Raw genomic sequence first — 18,528 nt, 5'->3', positions numbered from 1 at the left:
AAACAAAACAAAACAAAACATAACGTTATATCAAATTTAGCTAGTGTATGGTGGGGAGGTGTTTAAGTCAATCACTTTTTAAGATTCATTGTAAGTTTTATTGGTAAATGAAAATATGATTCGTGGTGAACAATAGCAAAGTATGTTGATAATATCAGAAACATTTTATTTAATGAGAACATATTAGGAAATAAATGCTACCTTTTTTGTACCTTTATTTTCTGTCTTATACAGCTAGCAGGCTTTGCCTGATCTCAGCACATGCGTTATTATTTTAGGTCCTGTGGGAATGGCTGCTGCTGCTGCTGTGGCAACAGGAAAGAAGCGGAAACGGCCTCATGTGTTTGAGTCTAATCCATCTATCCGGAAGAGACAGCAAACACGCCTTCTTCGGTGAGGGCTACCTTCTCCATATTGTTGCTGTTCCTCCAGTGCTTCGTGATGTGAATGAGAGTTAGAACATACATTACTAAGTACACCAAGGATGCCAAGTTAGAGTCCTTGATGGCAGAATTAGACTTGAAAGTACTCCTATGGAATTAAATAAATGAAACTAGAAATGATGAACAAATGTAGAATATCACATCATTTCATTCAGAGAAAGTTTTTATGCCTGCTCTGTGCCAGACATTGCTGTAGGCCTCGGGAATATAACCATGAACAAAACAAATTCCCTTAAAGAACTTATATTCTAGTGAAGGAAAAAAGAAAGTAAACACATATGTAATGTATCAAATGAAGATAAGTACTATGGAAGAAAAGAAAATAGAGTGAGGGGGAAAAAAAGGTCTGGAGGAGGATACAGTAGTTTCTCTTTTTTTATAGAGATGGTCTGGGAAGTCCTCTTTTTTTTTTTTTTTAAGGCTCTTTTTTTTTTTAAAGGTTTTATTTATTTATTCATGAGAGAGACACACACAGAGAGAGGCAGAGACACAGGCAGAGAGAGAAGCAGGCTCCATGCAGGGAGCCCAACATGGAATTCGATCCCAGGTCTCCAGGTTCACGCCCTGGGCTGAAGGCAAGCGCTAAACCGCTGAGCCACCTGGGGATCCCCTGGGAAGTCCTCTTTGATAGGCAACCTTTGAATGGAGACCTAAAGTAAGTAAAGGGACATTGTTGATGTCTAGGGGAAGAGCTTTTCAGGCAGAGAGAAGAGCAAGAGCAGTTTCTGAAGTGGGATAGAACGTGATAGTCATATTTGAGGAACAGCCAGGGAGAGAATGACAGGAGATAGCATCAGAGCAGTAGTAGAAAGCCACATTTTGGAGTCGTTGGTCCACTATAAGGGTTTTGACTCTTGTTCTGAATAAGATGGAAAGTCAGTTGAAGGCTTTTGACCAAAGCAGTGATATGGTCTGATTTATGTTTTCAAAGAAACTGCCAGGGTACTGTTTTAAGAATCAAATTTGGGTATACAAGAATGGAAGCAGGGAGAGCAATTAGGAGATGATTGTAGTAATCCAGGCCAGAAACTATAGTGTTTAAAACCAACATAGCAAAGATAGTAAGAGATGGTCAGGTCCTGGATGTATTTCAAAAGTTACCCTTAACATAAGTAATTGATGGATTGGATGTGGGGTATGAGAACAAAAACAGGAGTAACGGGTGACCTCAAGATTTTTGGTCTGATTACTGGAAGTATTGAGATGATACTTATTGGAAGAAGGACAGGTATAGAAACGAGTGAGGGTAGAGCATAATCAGGAATTTTGTTTTGGACAGATTAGGCTTGTGATACCTCTTACCTATTAAGTGGAGAAACAGAATAAGCAATTGATATATAAGTCTGAAATTCAAAGGAGAGATCTTGCTGAAAGTGTCTAAGTCTTAGATCTTGTCTAAGACTATGAGACTAGAAGAGGTCACCTAGGGAGTGAGTGCCACCTGAGGCCTGATGTACTCTACCCTTTAGAGGTTGGAGAGATCAAAGCAATGAGCAAAGGAGTCCAAGAAGCTATCAGTGAATCAGGAGGAAAATCAAGAGAGCAATATCCTAGAAACCAAGTACAAAAGTGCTTTAAGAAGGAGGGCATGTGATTTGTCAAATACTGCTGGCAGGTTGAACAAGATGCACATTGACCATTAGATTTAGCAACATGGAAGTCATGATTGAACCTGACAAAAGCATTTTCAGTGGAATGGTAAGATTGAAAGGATTGGAGTGTCTTCAAATTTCTTGTTGGTATATGGTCCTTTGCTCATTTCTGTTTTTCTGAAGAGTTTGTAGTTTGCAAATGAAGATTATTACACAGGTGTGGTACATGGAGGACTTAATATTTGATGGTTGCACAACATGCATTCATAAGGAATAAGAGGGGGTATAGCTCAGTGGCAGAGCATTTGACTGCATAAAGAATAAGAAATTTCATCTAAAAATATTCCAGAAGTTTTTTTCTTGTAGTGTTTTAAATATTATATCCAAAATTTTAGATGTTTATTGGAATGTTGAATCCAAATGGAGTGCCAGTCCATGTAAATGATATGTGACAAAAGCTAGAAAATACGGTTTATACTAAGAACAGAAGAGGAAGATTATAAGAAACTGAAGGAAAAACCCAAAAGTACTGATTGGAAGCTTTCAACAAAGAGTTTCTATACCACCAGATAGATCTTCTCATTTCTTTTAATGACAGGATAGGCAGGAGTAATTAGAATGTGTTATCTATAGAAATGTCTTTGCTATAAGGGGCATAGAATGACAGTACATACTTTTGGAGAAAGATGGAAAAGTAGTTATGTTCCATTTGTTTCATTTGAATTAATTACTCACCAGTCTCTGGAAAGAGTAGACTATGTTCCCAGAAGAATTATGGAACGTAGACTTTAAAATAATCTCCCATAATTTCAGAAGAAAAGCCCAGCATTTCTGTTTCATCCGATGTTGATATATTTGAAAAAGCTCTTTGACTTCTACCTCATTTTTTTTGTTGTTGTTAAGATTTTATTTATTTATTCATGAGAGACCCAGAGAGAGAGGCAGAGACACAGGCAGAGGGAGAAGCAGGCTCCATGCAGGGAGCCCGATGCAGGATGCGATCCCGGGTCCCCAGGATCACACCCTGAGCCAAAGGCAGGCATTAAACTACTGAGCCACCCAGGGATCCCCTTTCTTCCTCATTTGTAAAATACTGCAGGACCAAGAATTATTATTTATATGCAGTGAAAATCTGGAAATGACAACATTTTGAAGTTGTATTTCTGGATTAAAACTATGTCAGTGAGACATAAACAAGGACTATGTCAGTCAAAGAAATTAGAAGCAGGTCATTTAGGTCCCCTTCAGTAAGCATGGCGATGATATGATGACGTCTACAAGAAAGGGTCTCAGCAGTAATTATTACTATTATAAGTAGCAGTAAGAGAAAACCCCTTTAGTGTTACTGAGATCGGGAAGAATTCTACTCTCCACGTCTGACGTTGTGTCAAGGCTGTGTGCAAACTTATAACCGACCTTTGGATCAGTGGGCTAGTCATGGCTCTAGGACAGAGGCATGCACATATTTCTGCTGAACAGGGTATTCAACTTCACATTCCCCTTTTCATATTTTAGGTAAAAAAAAAAAAGACCCATATCTAATCAGAATGAATTTTCTGAAGTCAAAGTAAATTTTGTTTCCATGTCACTATAATTTCTGTTTTCTTTAATTGTTTTTATTCTCTTTTCATTCTCTGATTCAGGAAACTCCGAGCCACATTAGATGAATATACTACTCGAGTGGGACAGCAAGCTATTGTCCTCTGTATCTCCCCCTCTAAACCCAACCCCGTCTTTAAAGTGTTTGGTGCAGCACCTTTGGAAAATGTGGTAAGAATATTCAGCTACGTTCTCAGATACTCTTTGCTTTCTGTGGGTCGTTGTTCGTTCTTTTGGTCCTCTGTCTAGTACAATAGCTGTTACTTCTGTGCTCCCCTTATCCGAAGGTGGGAGTGGGACTGGTTTTCAAGCTACTTTATGTAGATCAAAATAAAAGGGATTATTGGTTTGTACTTACTATAACAAGATATTCTATCCTATCAGATATTCCGTCTGAAAGATACCTTGTGTCATGCAAGGAGAAAAAATGGTGTTATATTTGTTAAGAAACCAGTGCAGGATTTTGTAAGAAAATTACTGATTTACATCTGGAACCAAGTGGGAGATAATTCTAAGATGTAGACTTTGTGAGGCAAACCTCAGGAAACATTTTGCTGATTGCTGGTATTTTAGTTACGTGCTTAAAATCTCTTGCATTTCTTTGAAGAATTTATTCGACATTCTGCTTCAGTTTTGAAAAATAGTTGAATATTTTGATTGCCTAACTATCCATAGCTAAGTTTATAAAGATAGTATTTTACCTTTGCATACTTAATACTATGTGACCTACTTTTTCTCTAGCCAAAATAACTGTGAATTGTTAGTAGAATAACAGTCCGACCAGATTTAAATTGCATTTTGTTTTTATTACAATAACATTTGTTAGCTAAAGGGACATTTATTGGATTTCTCCCGTATTGAATATAGACATTTCAGGAGTTTAGAACTGATTAGTAAGCAGTTGAAATTTTGTTTGTTTTATTGTTTTTTTTTCCACATACAACTGTTGTGGTTCTTTTTCAACATTTTTGAGTTTTGTTTTGAATTTTGCTAAAAATTCCTAAGGCCCTAGAATTAGGGTGCATATTAGAACCTTTCCTTAGAAGAGTATGGTAGACGACTTTAAGAGTCTAGTTTTTTGTCTCTTTTTTCCTTTGTTTGTCCATTTGTTTCATTTCTTAAATTCTACATATGAGTGAAATCATATGATGTCTTTCTCTGAATGACTGATTTGACTTAGCATTTTACCCTTTACATATATCCATGTTGTTGCAAATGGCAAGATTTCATTCTTTTTTATGGGCTGAGTAATATTCCATCACATATTACAATATTATAATATTCCATTATACATGTATATATATGTATATACACACACATCACCTCTTCTTTATCCACTATCTATGGATGGACACCGGGGTTGCTTCCATATCTTGGCTATTATAAATAATGCTGCAATAAACATAAGGGGTACATATATCTTTTCAAATTAGTGTTTTCATTTTCTTTGACTAAATACCCAGTAGTGGAATTATACAGGCCATATTTTTGACCATGGCACAGAACATTTTGAACTTAATATCAAAAGATGGACAGGAAAAATTTTTCAGTCACATGGAAATTTAAAAATACTTCTTAAAAGAAAAACTTAATTTGCAGACTATTTAGAAATTATAAAAGCAAAATTTAAAAGTTATGATCTGAACCACTACTCAAAAGAATATCCATTGCCTTAATTTTTTTATATATATAAGGAAGTTGGGAAAGAAATAAACTTCATCTAATTCAAGAAGCTGGAAAATGAGTCTAAGAAAAAAATAGAATAAGTAAACATGTGGAAAAAATTAATGAGTTTGTGAGCAGAAAAAGTAGAATTGTTATATTCAAGAAATGATGCTATGCAAAGTCCAATGAAATAGAAAAGCTTCTAGTATGCTAGTTGAGGAAAAAGGAGAAGAAAGCAAATATATAGTCTTAGAAATGATATGAGTTACAATTGCAGGTAAGGAAAGATTGAAAATTGTAAGGAAATGCTGTGCATTAATTCTGTTGTTATAAATTAAGAACCTCAACTAAGTGGATAATTTAGTAAGAAAATAAAATAACTAAAATATATCTAAACCTCAGTAAAACAATAAACATGTACAAAATTGAAAAAGTAATTAAAATGTATCCCTCAAAGGGGACACTGCTCTGATTATTTTGGATGACTTCTGTTAACCTTCAAGGTACAGAATATTCCTTAATATACACTGGTATACAGAGTGGCATTAAGTAATTAGAACCCATTGTTTATCATAATCAGTACACAATATGTTGTACATAATCTCTTGTTAATAACAGTTAAGGAGATGATTTAGATGTCTAATATTTATTGAATGCTTACTGTGTTCTAGGTATAGTTATAAGCACTTTGTATAATCTCATTTAATAATTTTAAAACTGATTTGCATTTTGTCCTCCTGCCTGAAGCTGTCATTAATCTTCCTTTATGCTTTTTTAGCTAGAGGCTACTGAGAAACTCTAGAAAAATTAAAATTCAATAGGGATGTTCATCTTTGGAATATGGATTTCAGAATCAAGATTGTTAATTTTATTTAGAGTTTGTTAAAGGGAATTGGAAACATTACTAGGTCTTTTAATACTTGATATTGTATTTTGTTTTTTTAAATATTTTTCAGGTTTCTGTTTATTTTTCCATACTGTGTTCTGCTGATATTACCTCCTTGTCCATAATTAGGGTATATTTATAGCAAGGCACTGTAAACAAAATTAAATGACTCACAAAAAACTGGAAAAATGTTTTCAAGTTAATAACAGCAATTATGATTTATTGAGTATTTTTAATATGTCTGTTTTCTGCTAAACATTTTATATTTATGATTTTAAGTAATCATTGCAATAACCCTATGATATATATGTCTTATTATTTGTGCTTCACAGATGTAGAAATTTGAGGGTTGAGAGCTTAAGTATTTTGTTCAAGATCACACAGTAAGTAGCAAACTAATGATTAATATTCTAAATATATAACGAGCTCTCAAAAATCAATAAAAAATGTGAACAGATGAATAATAAAGACCCAAAGATATGTTTGAATATGGATTAGATATTAGATGATATTAAAGAATTCTGATATTTTTGTAGGATGTGATCATTATACTGTAGTTATGTGTAAGAATGCCCTTATTTTTCCAAGATGCATGCTGAAGTATTTAGAAGTGTTGCAGTGTCTAAAATATACTTTAAGTGGGGGTGCCTGGATGGCTCAATCAGTTAAGTGTCTGTCTTTGGCTCATGTCATAGTCTCAGGGTCCTAGGATCAAGCCCTACGTCAGGCTCCTTGCTCAGTTGGGAGTCTGCGTCTCCTCTCCCTCTGCACCCACCGCTCCCCTGCTCTTGCATGCTCTTGCTCTCAAAATAAATAAATAAAATCTTTAAAAAATAATAATAAAATAAAATGTACCTTAAGTGGTTAGCCCCCAAAAATATTGCGTGTGTGTACAGATAGCAAATAAAGTAATTATGCCAAAATGTTGACAATTATTGAATCAGAGTGGTGAGAGTAGAAGCATTTATTTTACTGTTCTTTACATCTTTCTGTATATTTAAGTTTTTTCATTTAAAATCATATTTTCAGACGCCCAAAGACAAAAGAGAAAAGGACATAAACAGAAGGAGGAAGAACAGATGTCAAAATTTTCAAAGAAATGGAAATTAAAACAGCCATTTTACATTGCTTAGGTTGGTAAACATGGTAAAGATATACAATTTGCAGTGTTGGTATGTCAACCAGGCAGTTTAAATTGGTGTAATTTTCTAGAGGGGAGATTGGCAACTAGTATAAAATGTGCCCCAAATGTACACTTTTTAACCCAGCTTCCTTTTGAAATTTTATCCTAAGGAAATAATTGGTTAAATGAGTGAAGATAGATGTACAAGTATATCAGTCACTGTACTCTTTATAGCATTTTTTTTAATTGAAAATAACCTAAATGTTCAGAGATAAGGGGTTAGTTAAATTGATGACTCATCCAGAGGTAGGACTGCTACACTGCCATTGTATAATGATGACATTGGTCTTTCTATTAATATTTTCAGATCGAGATGATGTACTAGGTGAACAAAATTATAGAACCATAGAGTTTGGTCCTGCTTTAAAAGTCAGTCTGCATTTTATACATGTTTATGGAATTGTTGAATACAGAGGATTGTTATAACTAACATTTGTATAATATGGCAGATTTATAAAACTTTGTAGGTTTTTTAAAAAAGATTTTATTTATTTATTTGAGAGAGCAAGAGAGCAAGCAAGAGCACAAGCAGGAGAAAGGGAGAAGCAGGCTCCCTGCTCAGAATATAGAGCTCAATCCCAGAACCCCAGGATCATGACATGAGCCGAAGGCAGACACTTAATCAACTGGCACCCAGGTGCCCTAAAACTTTATACATATTCTCAGTAAATCTGGCAGTAATCCTGAGATGTGCGTGTATGATTATTTTCATTTTGCAAGAGAATGCTAGCTCAAAGAGGCTGAGCAATTTGCTCAACATTTCCCAACTTCTGAAAGATAGAGCCATTGTCGAAATTTGGGTTCAAGGTGATGGAGTATTACATCTTTCATAGATTTGTCCAGGGTATTAAATATGGGGTTTTAAGTTTAATCTCATTTTCTAAGTCTTTGCCTCCTTTTATAAAAGGGAACAAATAGAACTACCTTCCAGTTCTCAACAATCCTGTGTGTACTTACTATAAATGTATGTTCATTTGTATGATTATTTGACTAACGTCTATCTATCCCCAGCTAGACTGTGAGCACCAGGATGGGAGGGACTGAGTTTGCTTTGTTCTCCATTATGCTCCAGGAACCATACATTGCCCCTGCCACGAGTAGTTGCTTAGTAATATTTGTTAAATGAATAAAGCATCTTCAAACATTTGGCAGCACTCAGCAATAAAGATTCGGTTTCTAAGTTCTGATCCTACATTGGATCTCAGTTGAGACCTTGAAAAGTAAAGAACTGTGAAGTTAGTTTGTGCCATTCTTTATGGTGCTTGTTCCAGTTTGTAATTATATATTTATTTTTATGATTATTTTTTGTTCATCTTCTCCACTAGATTGGAATATGCATAATAATGGACACTGATGGATAAATTTGCTTTCTATTTTGTCCCTGGCCCACCCTTAGCGCAGTGGCTAACATATAGGAGATGAATAAATGTTTGTTTGATGGCTGGCTGGCTGGAGGAACTACTGGGTTCAGAGATCACTTATGCCATGTCTATATTTGTAACGTGAGGTAGTGAAGTAACTTAAAACTAAGCTGATCTCTTGGAAAGGGCCTTTGACTTTGATGTAGAATGAGATTCCCTTAGTCAGAAACTCAAGGTTTTTTAAGTTGCTTGGGATCTAGACTCTCAGATCTAATGTTCTCTGCAGTTTAAAACCGTTGTCTTCTTAAGCCTCAGCTTTTTAAAACAAACAAACAAACAAAAAATAAGTTAAAAGACCTCCAGAACAACTCTATTGTGTGTTTTGGCCCTTTGGAATATCCTTTTTAGTGAAGGTGTGGCTCCCACCTAAAAGGCAGCATTATTAACATTCAGACAAGCTCATTCAATTTTGCCTCCATATTTGTGGAAACTGTTTTTAAGCTTTGAGTTTTTGAGTAGTTACCCACATTGATTTTTCCTACATGTGGTTCAGTGTCCTCATGTGTAAAATAAGGATAATACCTACCTCACTGGGGAACAGTAGAAATTAATTAAAGTTGATTATCATCCCCCTATATATGTTTATAGAGAGCTGGCATGAAGAACATTGGCAAATGGTAGGTTTTTCAAGTTGCTGTGCCCTGAGAGCATTCTCTTGGCTTACTGCTATATCCCATACTTTTATAGGCTCGGTAGGAATAGGCCCAGAAATATTTTGTTGAGGAATAGAGAAAGAATTTCCATCCTTTTCCAGAAGAACTTCAGGAATTCCTGGAGGTGGAGCTCTTTCCTTGGAGTCTAATCTGTAACATTTAGATGGGGATACACTGGATATGACTAACCAGTTCTACAGGTACAGAAATTAGTCACAGGCACAGAGGCAAAAGGTAGCCCTGGCGTTGTCACCAGCTTCTCTAAAATCATCCTTCGGTCTTTAATTCCATTTTCCCAGTAGATGAGTGGGAGAGTTGGTTGTGATTTCTTGTTCTAACTCATTCACTTTTTTATATAGGTTTTTAAAAATGCCTGCAAGTTACAGGAAATGGGGAAGCATATTTAAAAAATAGTAAAGTAAAAAATACCATTTGATTTCCTCATATGTGGAACTTAAACAAATGAAAAAAGAAAAAAAGTGACAAACCAAAAAACAGACTCTTAACTATAGAGAACAAACTGGTGGTCACCAAAGGGGAGGTGGGTGGGGGGACAGGTGATATAGGTGATGGAGATTAAAGAAAACATTTATCATGATGAGTACTGAGTAATGTATAGAATTGTTGAATCACTTTATTGTACACCTGAAACTAATGTAACACTATGTTAACTATATTGGAATTAAAAATTTTTTGAATAGTGAAGTAAAAAGTTTTCATTTACTTACATATTCAGCAAATAACACTCTTAGATATAAAGTATAAGATAAAGAATCCGTCCTTTGAGGTTTCAGGGTCCAAAACTAGAAATCCAGGGAGGGAGGAGAAAATTAGAGATCTGGACTGAGGCAGGGGAGAAAAGAGGCTGACATTGGGGCTAGAGAGAGAACAGGGTGAAAGCCAACATAACTTCATGGGCCACAGCCTGTGGTCTGGCTCCATGCCAAGCATGCTTCAGGATCATGGGTCTGAGAACAGCTCTGCACTGGGGCATCTTTTTATTTTATACCCCAGATGACAACATATTTTTAATCTCAGAGAAGTACATAGGTAAGAAAAAAATTGTAATCTTTCATAGGACCTTCCTGAAGACTCATCTTTTCTCCAGAAAGTCTTCAGGTATACAAAAGAATTATGGTATCTTGTCTGGGATTGTTTTTGCAACCTGACTAAAGACCCATTGATGTTACGGTTGGAGCAGCCAATTCCTAAATCCTCAGCAAGCACATTCCATGCTCAGAACTCTAATGGCTCTTTGAAACACCCTAAACACTCTCCACCTCTGGCAACTAGGAGAATGTTTGTTATATGTCATCTGCACATATCCGAATATGTGAAATATTTCATAACATAGGTAATGATAGTGATGTCATACATTAGTTGTATATGGTATATTTAACAATATAAGTGATCATTTGATTTTGTAGGAATTTAAAAGGGTCAAAGAATTATGGCAAGAACACCTAGGAATTTTTCTTACAGGGAGTGGAAATTGAGTTGGGCCTTGAAAGATTTTTTTATAGGAAACAGAATTAAAGACCCAGAGGTAGAAAAGAACTTGCTAGATGAAAAAGTTAGTGAGGAAACTGGCCAGCTCAGAGAGTGCCATTCTCATAGTCTACAGGGCTGGGCAAGCATGACTGTATCTGGTGGCCCCGGTGGAGTATTGGAAAAGTGGGGAGTGATTAGAAAGGTTGAAATGCTGGGCTTAGAAGTTTAGACTTCATCCTATGAGATGTGGGGAACTGGAGAAGTGATTTTGAGAAAAAGACAAATGATAGCAAAGTGGCTGAACATACAGGCTTTGGAGCTAGATAAAAATTAGTTTGATATGCAGCCATATTACTACTATGTACTAGCTATATGATTTGGGTAAGTCACTTAAGTTTATTAAGCCTTGTTTTTCTTAGCTGCACAATGGGTATACTAGTATTTTCCTTATAGAATTATGTGAGGATTAACTGAGATAATATATGCAGTGATTGACACATAGTAAGTGCTTAATAAATCATATTTAACTATCATAAGCCATTATTTCAGAAGTTAATTAATTGATTTATTTATTTTCATGCAGCTCCAAAGGGGCTCAGATATTTAAAAAAAAAATTTTTTTTTTTAAAGTAATCTCTGGGCTCAAACTCACAACCCTGAAATCAAAGAGTTGCAGGCTCTACTGAGCCGTCAGGCACCCAGGGCTCAGATATTTTATAAATGGGAGTGATATACAGGATGAATTGCGGGAAGAGAGCTTGGTAGGCAGACCAGCTGATTTTGTTTTTAAGTGGTTTTAATTTTGTAAAACCAGTTGGTTGTATGAAGTAACAAAGGCTTAAGCTGTGGTTTTTGGAATAGAAGATAGAAGTTGGAAAAACAAACCTCTACATTATTGTGTCTATGACATGATCAGTTATAAGCTGCACCATCATATATGTACCATGAAGAAAGAAAAACCACTGACAAAGTCTGGCACAGTGCTGATCACTTAAAATTTTTATTTTACACTTATTGAGAGAACTCTTTTAAGCTTATTTAGACATAGATTTTAATAGTATTGCATTTTATATAGTACCTTAAAAAGGAAAATGAAAGTGAAATAAATTGGTATTCCTAAAACTTCTCACTTTCACAATCCAGTGCTTCTGAATGACTTCTTATTGCAAAGTCATCATCATCTGTGACATTTCATGTAATATTGTCCTCTGTGCCATCAAGAGCATGGGTGGTGCTGCATGTCTTTAGGAAGTGCTCTGCTATAGTCTCTAGACTTTTTTCTAAGATGCAACAAGTTTGATGCTGGTGCTTCTTGATCTTACTAGAAAGATCCCTGGGGAGATGATCTAACTGCAACCAAGACTCACATTCCTTTCTCAAATGGTTTGTTGATCGAAAAGACAAGGGATTGCAGTCATGATCCTAGGGAGAAAAGCCATGTTCACAGGTGTGCAGCCTGTGACAGCTGTGCCCCAAGTTGCCTCATCCACAGCAATTTTAAGATGTATCCTGATTTCAAAGCACTGATAAATGCAAAAGAATATGTACCTCAGAATTGAGAAGTCAGATAGAATTGAAGCGCTAGCTTGATCACTCTGGGAAACTTTACCGAATGACCTTAAAAACACTGTGGTCACAGCTGAAGTTATTTTGTTGTAAATTACTCAGAGGAATGCTCTACCAGCAATTTGTTTTTTTTGAAACTCAAGATATTTTAAGGAATTATATAGATCTGATAAGTTTAACAAAGTGCCTGGAGATGAATTCCTAGAATTTTACTGATCCATAAAAATGGCTAAAATTGTTTGAAACCAGCTAATAATGTAATAATAATAATCTAATGACTTCCTGTCTTTGCCAAGTATTTCCAGCACAGTGAAATTTATTTATTTATTTATTTTTAAAAGATTTTATTTATTTATTCATGAGAAACAGACAGAGAGAGAGGCAGAGACACAGGCAGAGGGAGAAGCAGGCTCCATGCAGGGAGCCTGATGTGGGACTCGATCCCGGGGTCTTCAGGATCATGCCCTGAGCTGAAGGCGGCGCTAAACCGCTCAGCCACCCGGGCTGCCCGTGAAATTTATTTTTATACTATTATTATTCACTCTTACTATGGCTTGCATACTAATACAATGATTCAACCTGGTATATTAAAGTTCAAAGACCAGAATTTAGGCTTATAAGATTTGATTTTTCTCTGGGATGGTAACAAAAAACTCTACATAGGATACAGAAACTAGAAAGTAGAAAATACAAATCCTTAAAGTTGGCATGGCAACACTAGCTGCTTATGTTACAGTAAATATATTGGCAATGATTTTTAAAACTTACTTGTTGTTAGAAACCAGGCTAAAACTGAGTCTCTAAGATGATAATGACTATACGTATTTGTACTATTTTTCTTTCATCCCCTTTGTTAACCTATTTGGAAGGTTCTGTAACTGCAAACGTTGTACTTCATAACCAACAATAATTTTTACTTTTTCATATGCTTGAGGTGGAGTATGGGAATCTTTCTTTTTTTTAATCCTCATAATGAGATACTTTTAAGGAAGTTTGCCTGATTGAGAGTCCATCCTGGAGTAGAAAACCTAGGACTGGGACGCTGGGGTGGCTCACTGGTTGAGCGTCTGCCTTCAGCTCAGGTCGTGATCCCGGAGTCCTGGGATCGAGTCCCACATCAGGCTCCCTACATGGAGCCTGCTTCTCCCTCTGGCTCTGCCTCTGCCCCACCCCCCGTGTCTTTCATGAATAAATAAATAAAATCTTTAAAAAAAAAAAAGAAAACCAAAAAAATAAAAATAATAAAAATTAAAAAAAGAAAACCTAGGACTTGAATATTGTCATAATTTCTGGGAAACCTCTTTTCTTTCCCCTTTATTTCTAAGATAATGGCTTGAGCCCTGAAAGCATGTTATAATTTCCTGTCCCATCTTGTTATATTTCCATAATTCCATGGCTTTTTTGTCATCTCTCAATGTGTCCTTACCCCCCTGTGTATTCTTGTGAGGGAATGAATGCATTATTGGTGATTGTAGGATCCTGTGTCTGCCTACCCTTTCTACTCATCATGGAATAATGTGTGCATGTACAAATGTGCTGCTGCTAAGTTCTCTGTCTTTGGAGAGATCTTTCACTGGTAGTGGAAGGGAAGGAGTCAGAATAATGGTATCTGGTTTAGACCTGTGCATGCCAGAGCTACAGAGACATCATGGGTTTGAAGTTTACCACTCACCAGGGAGTACCAGAAAGGAGGGAGGGCTTGACCTGCGGGGCTCTCTCTGACCCTGGGCCTTGCTGCTAGTGACACCTTTGACAGGTAGCTCCAGTATACACCACTTGTTTTCCCCTCTGAAGCCTTTCAGCTGAGCCTCTCAATCACTTGAATCACCTGTTGGGTAGTCTGGCCTTGCAGGAAAGTAGTGGCAGTTTCAGATAGGTTGCTTAGAGTTTTAGAGACATAATCCTTGGTGACCTGGAAAATGATTTTAGTGATGAACTACCACAGCTAGGTTTTATCAAATGGCCTGAGAAACAGAATAAAGAACACCATTCCTATTAGACATGGAACAGGTAATAGGGCTGGTGTTGAATGAGAAAATGTGACTTTAAGAAGCAGTATTTCTGTAAAACCTTTCCCACTGGCTCCTTTCTACTGTTATTACCTGCAATTTCATCATCTTTTCACTTAATTCTGTATAGTATGATGTCTTTGGGGCCAGCGGGTGTTTTTACCTGCTAGTTGTAGAAGTGTTTGTTCCTAGGGCTCTGCTATGGTTGAGGGAGCCAGCCCCACCCACTCTCCGGTTGCTTGGCACCAACCCTCCCTGGTTGCTGGGCATCTTGTTTACTCCTGCCCTTAATTCCCTGCAGGTGCGTAAGTACAAGAGCATGATCCTGGAAGACCTGGAGTCTGCCCTGGCAGAACACGCCCCCGCGCCACAGGAGGTTAACTCAGAGCTGCCACCTCTCACCATCGACGGAATTCCAGTCTCTGTGGACAAAATGACCCAGGTAAGGGGTGGAAAGTGAGGAGGAGACAGAAAGACAAGTGGCCCGGGTGTGGGCGGGCCTCAGGTCACACTTCTTAGTTTTGTGCTCAGTGATGCCAGTGGAGAGAGAGCCAAGCTTGAGTCTGACAGTGAGGTGGTAGCAGCCTTGGGGAAGAGAATGTAGTGTCAGAAGAATGCTCCCACCCGAGAGTGTGGATGTGGTCTCCTCCTTGGTTTGCAGTTCTTTCCTTTCACTTGGGCCATTGGGTTAGATAAAGAAACTTAAAGTCTGGAATTGGTTTGGACAGGTGGCTGTTAGGATTTTGATGAATCACCATCAAGCAGGGCAAGTAAATGTAGTCTTTTGGGCTGAGTTGCTCCTCTATGTAAATTCCGAATACCACCACACTAGCGTCAAGGAAGGTTCCCCTCTCTGGGGAGTAAGAACAGAACACTCAGAAGGACATCCCCCTGAGTCATTGCTTCTCCTCTTGTTTTGACAAGGAAGTCAAGATGTACTTAGCCTGAGAAATCAGCATTCCTGAGGAGTTTTGCTGAGGTGGTCCATTTTAAATAGCTTTGAAAGTAACAGCTTGATCAAGATCAAATGCCTTTTTTATAACAAATTTTCCTGCCCTATTTCTTTATTAATGTACTCCTCTCTTGGTAAATTCAGTTGTGAGTTTTCTTTCCTGATCTTATTCAGTCTTCCAGCAGCATTTAGCACAGTTGATTATTCCTTCCTTCTTTTTTTTTTTTTTTTTTTAAGATTTTGTTTATTTATTCATGAGAGACACAGAGAGAACAGAGACACAGGCAGAGGGAGAAGCAGGCTCCATGCAGGGAGCCCAACATGGGACTAGATCCCCGGTCCCCAGGATCACGCCCTGGGCTGAAGGCAGTGCTAAACTGCTGAGCCACCCAGACTGCCCTAGCTTCATTCTTTAAACTCGCCCTCAGTCACTGTGCTCTGGCCACACTGGCCCTCTTTTTATCACACTCCAAGCCCATTCTTTTGCTTTTACTGTTTTGTTCTCCCAGATTGTTACATGCTTAACCTTATCTTATTCAAAGTCTGGCTCAGACATTACCTCCTAAGACCAGCCTTTCCTGATTATCCCATCTAATGGAGCTTCTCCTTGCTACCAAGTCACTGCCGAATGCGTCCCCCTATCCTACTGTCTTGGTAACACTGTTTGCTATCTGAAATTATCTTATTCATGAACATTTATACTTGTCTGTGATCTATCTCTCCAGCTAGAATTTGAGAGCAGGAATTTAGTTTCCATTCTTTACTGCTGTCTACTACAGCTCCTGTCACCTAAATAACCTTTGAATTTTAAATAATAGTATCTGTTCAGTAAATGACCTAAGATTCACAGTAAAATGAATCCAGCATGGTAGGTACTTGGATTGTAAGTCTTCCAAGTGGATGTTCATTGACTGCAGACACTGATGCTGCTACTCAGGGGGTAACACTTTTTTTCCTGCTGAATCTGAGCTTGCAGCTTAGTCTAAAGCCATATAATATTTTATAAAGCTAAATTGTGATCTTTTGCTTATTGGATTCATAGATCTTTCTCTGGACATTTGAAGAATATCTAAATAATGGTTCAAAAGGAAAGCATTATCTAAACTTTTTTCCTGTCACTTCATACCTATTATTCTGTCCTTAGGACCATTCTGACTAATTAAAACATAAGATGATTTTTTTTACCTGATTGATGTAAAGAATTTATACCTCAGATATAAGGTAGATAAAAAGTTAACTAAACTTCTGGTTAAGAATACTATGAGAGGCATTATGCCCTCTACCGTGATGGGCATTTTTTTTCCTTTGTCACATTTGAAACTTTTGCTTTCTATTCTTGTGAAATACACACTTGGGAGAGCTTTGTCTAATGATCCCAGGGAAGTTAGTACTGAAATCAGGGATCAGACTCAGAAAGAAGTACTTTGTTGGGAGCATGCACATTCTTTATCATCCTACATTCCATCCTTTCCCTTCTCATCACAGATCATGACTAAAAAGTAATATGTAACAAATAAAACAAACAGATGGTGAGGAGGAGTGAGAGCAGGGTGTTGAAAACCCCAGCTCCTAACTGGATGGTAATTTCTGCATATTTGGATCCTGGATTTTGCCCTCTGGATCTTTTTTTTTTTTTTTTTTTTTTTAATTAATGTGAGCCAGTTACCTTTTTTTTTTTTCTAATTGATACCAAAACCTTTCACGATTAATGATCGTGAAAACAGGGTATTATTTCAAACTAAACCTAGGTAGGAGAGGGAATGGGAATACAAGCATTTTAACACAGTGTCAGTAGAAATGCGCAGTGGTATTATCTTTCCAGAAAGCTGGGTGACAGTCATATCAAAATTTAACATATGAAAAAAAAAAAAACAAAATTTAACATATGTAATGTCATGCCTTCCAGGTGAGCAAAGATGTATGTTCATGGCATTGTTTATAATAGAAAAATCTGGGAACAAAGTACTTGAATAAGTTAGAGTAGTGATGTTTAGAATTTATATGAAAAAACAGCAGCTCCCAAACTAGACTAGAAATTTACTATTCAGGGAAATATTAGACACCAAAAATGCTGACGTTTTCTCTATTGCAGTGGGATAGAGAGTTCCAGTAGTTTTTAACTGCTTGTAAAATAACAGTACATATGTTCTCTAATTTGCTTTGTTTAATACTTTGTTTAGTGCTAATTTTTTGTTTGTTTAGGAGAGGGCTAGATTTTTTTCCCCCAGGGAATACATAATTGAGTTAATCAATTTCATTTGTTTAGAACGTGCACACAAAACTTGTCTCTGTGTGTTGTGTGTATGTAGAACTTACTGTAAAACCAAAATATTAACAGTGATTATCTGTACATGATGGCATTATGAGTGCTTTTCACTTTCTTTGTCTAATAAGCATGAATTACTTTTATAAATAGAAACACAAAAATATTTTTATATTTAAACTTGAATTTTTCTTTTTTTTTTTTTTAATTTTATGTACTTATTTTAGAGAGAGAGAGCGTGAGCATGAGGATAGGGGCAGAGGAGAAGCAGGGTCCCCACTGAGCAGGGAGCCGAATGCAGGGCTCAATCCCAGGACCATGAGCCAAAGGCAGATGATTAGCTGATTGAGCCACCCAGATGCCCCTAAATTTGATTTTTTTTAAAGTACAAGTTTGTTGAACTTTAGATGAAGTTGTCAACAACTCTTTTTTCTTTCTCTTATTTTTCTCATATAGCTACTATGTTTTGGGAGACACACTACTAAGTTTTTATAGGAGTATCTCATTTAATCCTGGTCCTCCAGAGTACATATATAATTCCTATTTCATAGTCAAGGAAGCAGAACTCATATATGGTTGATTGATAACCATAAAGGATGAGGAAATTTAATTGGATACCAATTCTAGAATCCAGACCATATAGGTAATTCATGACTTCCTTGAAGTGTTGAATTCCAGAATTATAAAGGTGCATTGTAACAGAGATGGACTTGGGTTAACTAGACAACTCTATTAGTCATCTTATCTGCACTGAATGCTGTGGAGATGAATAATGTTTATATTGATGATCCAGACTGACAAATAT

At 36.7% G+C, this 18,528-nt stretch overlaps 1 protein-coding gene across 8 annotated transcripts in view; it reads left to right on the top strand.

Moving 5' to 3' along the window:
- Positions 1–18,528, top strand: part of NRF1 (nuclear respiratory factor 1) — a 138,604-nt gene that overhangs the window by 61,002 nt on the left and 59,074 nt on the right. For all 8 annotated transcript variants that reach the window (XM_025471625.3, XM_035698613.2, XM_025471623.3 and 5 more), the window contains 3 exons: positions 279–393; positions 3,679–3,805; positions 14,810–14,950. In XM_025471625.3, coding sequence (XP_025327410.1) covers positions 279–393; positions 3,679–3,805; positions 14,810–14,950 — 383 coding nt within the window. The remainder of the gene's footprint in view (positions 1–278; positions 394–3,678; positions 3,806–14,809; positions 14,951–18,528) is intronic.

This window comes from Canis lupus, chromosome 14 (assembly GCF_003254725.2).
Source record: "Canis lupus dingo isolate Sandy chromosome 14, ASM325472v2, whole genome shotgun sequence".
Classification (NCBI taxonomy): domain Eukaryota; kingdom Metazoa; phylum Chordata; class Mammalia; order Carnivora; family Canidae; genus Canis; species Canis lupus.
Note: the sequence above shows the minus strand (reverse complement) of the source record. Positions and strands in the feature narration are given on the sequence as shown.